This window comes from Toxotes jaculatrix, chromosome 4, assembly GCF_017976425.1.
Source record: "Toxotes jaculatrix isolate fToxJac2 chromosome 4, fToxJac2.pri, whole genome shotgun sequence".
Taxonomy (NCBI): Eukaryota; Metazoa; Chordata; class Actinopteri; family Toxotidae; genus Toxotes; species Toxotes jaculatrix.
The window spans coordinates 20,150,538-20,158,209 of record NC_054397.1 but is presented as its reverse complement, the minus strand read 5'-3'; the positions used below and the strand labels follow the sequence as shown (position 1 = coordinate 20,158,209).

General features: G+C 43.6%; 1 protein-coding gene across 1 annotated transcript; it reads right to left on the bottom strand.

Moving 5' to 3' along the window:
- Window positions 1–393: 393 nt before the first annotated feature.
- On the bottom strand, window positions 394–5,078 carry metrnlb (meteorin like, glial cell differentiation regulator b). Its single transcript, XM_041037307.1, has 5 exons — window positions 4,718–5,078; window positions 3,427–3,610; window positions 3,037–3,262; window positions 1,548–1,607; window positions 394–1,259 (listed from the first exon to the last, which is right to left on the bottom strand). Exons 1-5 carry the CDS (start codon window positions 4,810–4,812, stop codon window positions 943–945), a joined length of 882 nt encoding a protein of 293 aa, XP_040893241.1. The 5' UTR covers window positions 4,813–5,078; the 3' UTR covers window positions 394–942.
- Between the last annotated feature and the right edge of the window lie 2,594 nt (window positions 5,079–7,672).

Here is a 7,672-nt window from a genome sequence, read left to right as displayed (position 1 = left end):
CACACACACACACACACACACACACACACACACACACACACACACACACACACACACACACACACACACACACACACACACACACAGAGAGAGAGGAAAAGAGGATGCCAACCAGAACAGTGACTTCGTCAAAGCTCCACAGGGGTAACAACGCCAGCAGTGACGCACTGCTGCTCTCCTGCTGCCAGCTAATGGTCACTGAACACTCTTAATGGTTTTTTTCTTTTGGGCAGTTAGTTGGATAACATCTCTTTGTTTGGATCCATATGTGCCAACATAAAGGATAATGGCTTTTGGTATTTAACTTTTTTTTTCTCCTGGTCTGCTTGCCAGTCGTTTTTAATTATCTGTATCCGAACCACACTGAGTCTCAGTGCACAAACAAACGCAGGCTGAGGGACTGCATTTTATTTTCTGTAAATATAAAGACCCTTTGAACTCATATATAGCGAAACACGCACACACACACAAACACAAACTTAGTACATAAAGACTCACAGAGCTGCATACAGTACACTTCTGTCAGAAGACTCCTAAATTTTACAGAAAGCTTTTTACAAAGCAAACTTTCATTTCAAGAATGATCACACATGCAGTATCGTCATGACAATAAAAACTTTAAGCAGTTGGGCACAAATTTAATTTAAGCTTATCATCCATTCCCTCGCTCATTCAATGGCTGTCTCACTCACGCACAAACACATTTATACACACAGTATACAAGTAGAGTCAAATGGGGACATTTGAGTTTATGCAGCTACAAAAATGTTCCAAATGTCCAACTGTGTTTTCTGCTGCAAGGCAAAAGTAAGTTGCACAGCTCTTCAGAGTCTGCAGAAGTAGCCTTTAGTGATGGCCAGGGGACTGTAATCCTGCTTGTCTCTCTGACAGCCTCAAAGATAATGTCGCTCCGTCCTCCAAATTTCAGCCTGTTCTGATGTCTCAGTCTGTGTCTATTTGACAGGGGTTTGTTCCAGCTTTCTGTGCTCTGACGTACAGCTTCAGGAAGTCCTTGTAGCGAGGTGCACAGCCAAGCCAGGCTTCGCCAAAATGGACAGAGCCAGTCAAAAGGAACTCATCCCCTACAGGATGGACACTGCACTCTGAGGGAATATTGACACGTCCAGTCCAGCCCCGCCCTCTGGCTCCACCCCAAACAAACACCCCACTCTTCTGACGAAACAGCCGGCTCAGGGTCACCACAACAGGGGAGTGGTCTTTAGTACTTGATGTCACACCTCGAAAGATGCCACTTCCAGCTACAGAGACAGAAACAGGAGAGAGAAAGAGAAGAAGATTGAATCAATGAATAAAGCCTGGAAAAAAATTAACAAGCAGGACAAAATAACTTTTCAAAAACAGACATATCACACTTTTAAATCCAGCTTTGGTGCTAAGCTAACCAGCTCCTAGTGAAAGTTTCATGTCAACTGTACAGACATGACAGTGGTTTGCTCTCATCTAACTTTCTGCAAGTAAGGGAGCGTGTGTAAAATGTCAAAAAATATTGCTTTAATGTGTTCCTGTGAGTTTGTGTATGTATTTACCAAAGTCACTGGTACACACAGCCATGAGGACCTCTTCATCCGAACAGGGTTTACAGGTGACTAAAATGGAAAAACACGTGAAAAGAAAGTCACATTAAATACTTAGTTAAATTATTTCAGGTAACATCAGAAACCACAAAAGTTCTTATTTTCACAATCCATTTTCTTTCCTCATTTGCTTTGGTGTTTCACCCATAGTCTGTGTCCTGTTCTCTCCGTTTGTCTGTGTTGGTGGATGTTTAGGAGACATCAAAAGAAATAGAGAGTATGTGAATGAGAACAGCAGGTGAGGGAAGAGACGTAATCAGAGAATTACCCCTTGACCCTGTCAGCTATAAAAACAGCTATAAAACGCCCAGACACACACACACACACACACACCGCCCCCACCTCCACAACCACACCATTTTACTCTTATGGGTGGGCTACCCAAAATTCCCTTCTTTCAGCAGGGATCTGCTCTTGATTGACAGCTCAGAGCCGATTGGCTGACCCTTGTGCTTGACCCTTACAAGACCTTTTGATTGGCCTGCTTGTTTTCATAAGACTGACTGAGACAAGGGAGTGGGGGAACAAGGAAGTGGGGGAGGAGAGAGTTGTCAGAGAGAGGCAGCATGTAGGTGAGATGAAGAAACAAGGGTGACACAATAATGAGACGTATTGCACACAAAGGCTTTTCTTTCTTAACTCTTGTCTGTCATGTTCACTTTATGCCAGTGAACTTTGTCAGGTACAAGGAGTTTAACACACAGTTTTAGCCAGTTATCTACAAATTGCATATAATTTACAAAACAACTGACAGCATGAAGGTCAACTACTGAAAAAAGACGCCCTGAAACTTAGGAGGCAGTTAAATGATCACAGTGAATATTCAATGTTATCATCTATCATCATCTGATGATAATGGGACAAGCAGGAAATGTATTTAAAACTCTTGCTTGCTGGTGCAGTCAAGTGCACAAACATTCTCCTTGGTAGCAACATTTATAATGTAATTTTGAATTTTGCTCTTCACAGAGCCTGTGTACTTAACAACAATAAAAAACAAACAAACAACAACCTTGTAAACAAGTCTTGTTTACAACTGCATTAGGATGAAAATATAATCAAAAATGTTGGGAAAACAGCCCCGAAATCTAGTGGTAGGGTTTGGAAAATGGCCAGCAGTATTCTAAGCAACACTCAAAGCCCCCTCTATGACCTTACACGTTATGGCTTGAGATTTTTGCCACTAGAGAAATAAAACATGAACCAGACATTCTCAAGTTGGAAGTGACCACTGAAACTAAGTACTTTAACCTTTAAAAATGAGCAAGAGACAAACAGAAACAACATTCAGTCTCACTGTTGACTCAGAAAATCACACGACAAAAAAAAAAAAAAAAAAAAAAAATCTATTTCTTTAGTGGTACAGGACTCATAACAGATTAATGCCAACTGGGTAACACAGGAGCCCAGGAAAAAAAAAAGTGCACATGCATTCATTTACCTTCACCAGGGTGCAGGAACGGGTACATGTGTGCCCCAGGCCCCTGACTGGGCACCAGTTCATACTGGAAAGCCGTGATTCTCCGGCTGATGTCTGTCTGTGGGATGGCTTCCACAAAGAGAGCCCCCTCTGCCAGGCTGAAACAATGCACTGTGCCCTGAGCCTGGTCTGTCTCTGCCAGCAGCAGCTTCAGATCCCCGGCACGCTCCAGATACACATGAGAACCCTAAACAAGGCAGGCCAGGAACACACATATTCAGAAAAGCTACATCCACTTGACAAATCATACTGCAAAGGTATTATTCTGACTATTAAGCCTTTAAGTCTATATAACTCTGACCTTTACTGTAACTCTAGATATCTTGAAGCAAAGGTGGTGTAACACTCTACCTGGGAGTAAGTATGGGGTTTGATGCACACATGGAGACCTGCCATGCGTCCTGATGAAGACACAGTGTTTGGTCGCAGGTTGACAATGATGGCCCCAGTGGGGTAGAGCCACTCCAGAAAGCCCTGAGAGCAGCGAAGGTAGACCTGCTCCACATCTCTGCGATGAGACTCATGGCTCAAACCACTGCAGATGAGAGGACATCAAATGTCTTTTTACATTTGCTGCATTAGGCATTGTCTAGGCGTTGTCTCTTATCCAGAATGCAGAACAATATCAAACATCCAAATCATCTAAATCAAAAGAAGAGAATTAAAATGATGGAAAATATACAGGAGGAACTTTATAGTACTGAAATATTCACTAAGAGAAACTCTGGTGCAGCTCTCAGCTCACAAATCTTTCAGTTAGGACTGATGTGGTCCCTGTCCCTGTCTTCCCCTGTCTCTGATGTGCGTAAGCTGCCTCAGCACCAGGAACCAAATGGGCTATTAAGTCATTAGAAGTTTGAGGCGGGTAAACTTTACAACACAGAGTGCTAAGTACAGGCTTTCATTTTTTATGACTTGGGGACTTGGAGGAGTGATGAAAGGCGCCATATGGCTGTATTTACTTAAGATAGGAACTGAAGCAGAGGCATTCCTTTGATCACAAGGACATATCTGAAATCTTAAAAGGATCATATTTTAGACCTTGTACTATGGGGAAAGCCTTGTCAAAATAGTCCCTCAAAGTCAAATGAAGGCACCTGTCCTGTCCACATATGACTTGTTTTAGTCGTTTTGTGAGTCACTATCTGAGAAGAGTGATTGTGTAAAAACTTTTTTAATAAAAAGATGTTTGTATGGATTACTGAGGTACACCCCAAAAACATCCTTAGCCTCCAGTGAACATCTGCAGCAGCAACAAGTAAGATAAAAAACACTGATTTTACTCTGACCTCCCAGTGCCCTCCCTGAGAATCACATTAAACCTTAATTAAACATCCATGCCTCTAATTACTCCTTTGAGCGTTCAAATCCCCTGTAATGGACAACAGAACCACCTCAAAGACACAACGTCCCTCTCACACACGCCCCAAGGTCCTCTCATGACTCTACTACATTTCCAGAATATTACAAAAAAAATATTGTATTTCCTTGTGGATTTCCTTAAGAAAATAATACATGCAACAAATCCTGAATGAACTTTGTTTTCTTTGTCACCCATGATAACAGTATCAGCCTGTAATTGATTGATATGATATCCTGAACTGAGACTGGTCAGAAGTCCTTTGTTCAGCTCCATCCTCACCTTCCTCGCCAGCTACACTGGTCGCTGGAGTACTGTGCCACCGCCCGACACAGGAGCACAGCTGTGATCCACAGCGCAGCCCACGGCCGGAGCATGGTGCGGCCAGTCCGCCCCGGCGCTCACCGGATCCCGCACACCAGACCAGACCAGCCAGCCGCGCGCTCTGCAGCTGCCGAACCTCAACGATCCAGTGAAAGTATCCCCGCAGAGCTCCGTCCAGCGCGCGCATGCTACATGGCGGGTCCAGCCGAGCCAGAGGCAGCGTCTGAGTCACGAAAACATTTTGACAAGGGGTTTTGTGTGTGCGCGCGCGCGCAGCAGGACGGACAACAGAGACTGTTTAAAGAAAACTTCTGCTGCTTGCGCTCCGCTTCACGTCACCGGGGGCGCGTGCCAGCAGCTGACTCCGCTTGAGTGACACGCGAGCGCTCGCTCCAAACCACTCCCACACTGCCCCCGCCCCACCCCACCCCACCCCACCACCCCCCAGAGACGTGTGTAGAGATCGAGCCCGCGTGCCCTTTCAGCGTTAAAAACACCATTAAACTTTAACACACATTAAAAAAAAAAAAAAAGGTTACTTATTGTTATTGCTTGAACACGTGATACTGGTAACAACTGAATATACTAGTTAAGTTTTGAACAGTAAACAATAAAACAAAAACAACAGAAAAAATAAATAAATAAGTGAAACTTGGCCTACAAATGATAAAATGCACAAAACTCATATGTTTGCCAAATAGGTTTCTTAGCTCTGTTCTACCCAGCCTGTCAGCTCTCCGTGTAGGATTAGTCAGTCCTGCAGGTTCCTCACAATGCCAGAGGCAAACAGTACAAGCCTGTGTGAGTGTTTGTGTGTGCTGCCTGCAGGCTTCATAAACAGATGGATCATATTATCGCAGTGAAAATTAGAGCAGCATGCAGGTCTGGAGCAGCAGCATCTTCTGACTTCGACAGCTCCCTCAAACATCTACCAGCACCTCCGAAACAGTCGGTGTCCTGCTGTTTAAGACTGTTAACATATGTGGGGTATAGGCTTATTCACTGTCACGTTAACTGACCGCAGGATAAATGGGATTTAAGTGTGACTTTTTCCTTTGAAGCCAGTTTTAATGGCATAACAAAAAATATTCCTGTACCCTTCCTGTTATGGCTCTGCCTTGTTATTTCACAACATATTCTCCCTTTGAAAAAAATAAAAGAAATCCTCTGACATAACACAAAGTCACACATGTGCTCTAAACGCCTGTTTGGTTCTCGGGCGGTTTTCCCGTGAGAAAACAGTCGGAACGGCAGGCATGTTACTGACTCGTCACATTCCCCCGCACAGCCAGAGCAATGTAACGCATTTCGAGAAATACCGAAACACAGACTCCATTACACCCCCCCGTTCTCACTCACTCACTCACTCACACACACACACACACACACACACACACACACACACACACACACACCCTCGCTTCCGTAACTAATTTTCAATACTACTGGTGCCGTTTTATGAAGCCTCTGTGTTGGCATGTTAAAGTATCGCAGTTAAATATTAGTTTTCATTCAGGAGCCACTCATCTTATTTTACAGACATTACATTTTATGACATAAAGTATATTTATTTGTAATTTCACTGATTATAATTGATGATCCTGTGAAATGAGGGAAATCAAAGCAACAACAGCCTAACTGAAAAAACAACTGGAATAAAGTTACACTTCATAATAAAGCACCCATAGCGTGTTTAAACGTTGTATAGCTTTATCAGCTATTTCTAAGTCATTTGCTAAGGCATCATAAATCAGTTATTAGACATTAAAGAAAAGACAACTTTTGGGTTGCCAGGTTATGAAAAATCTCTTTGACTAACTTGACTGTATGATCACTTACCTTCTAGAGAAAGATATACACCAAAATCCATTAATAGGCAATAACAAGCATACAAGCAAGCAACAAGCATAACTTGGCAACCCAGAATTTCTCTATAATGGCTTCTAATCGATCTACATATCATTTATTGACCATTAATAAAGTCATTAATTACAACTTTTAACCCCTTAATAAAAAGTGACCTATTAGAAAGTGGTGCCACTTTGGGGAAAGAAAAAAAGAACTGAACTTGCACAGGAGGCCGGCCTTATTAAGATCAGGTGTGCAGTCTGTCAGTCCCTCTACTGAATGACCAGAAAGGGTATTTTCAACACTCACCCTCTGTCTCTTGGCATAAAGCACAACATCTGTTCCACTGTAAAACACATTTCCCACAAGTCCCTAGATTCGAAACAGATTCAATTTCGCCATAAACACGATAGAAGCCCAGAGATCTGGAGGTTGCAGAGGAAGCCTGAGCTGCTGATGTACTGTTTGACCTCATGTGCTCCTTCACCATGTGAAGTATTTACAGAGCAGCAGAGCCTCTGACCTGCTCCCCTCATCCCCCCCTGCCATCACCTGGCTCTTCTCAAGCGGCCTGACAGGAGGAACAGTCCATCTGTCCACACACTACTTCCTCGCGAAACCACACACGCATTCCTCTATCTCTGATTTCAACCTTCATGACCTTTATTTCCTAGTTACTCGTGAGCAACACACTCTCTCTTTTTGAAAATCTTTATTTATTCACTGGGGCCAGCGGGGTGGCTGCTCTGAACCTGCTGGGAGTTTGAGTGCAACTACTGTCAAGGGCAGCTTGACAGTAGCTGCTGAAGAGGGAAGAATATAACTCATAGCTTCATACTGCCCCCCCAAAAAACAGAAGACAGAAGGAATTAAAAGACCAAAAAAACTAAGTCTGTTACCAGTGTCTCGTCTGTGACACACACACACACACGCACGCACGCACGCACGCACGCACGCACGCACGCACGCACGCACGCACACACACACACACACACACACACACACACACACACACACACACACACACACACACTCATCTTTCTTGGAGAAAGACAGAGATGTTGA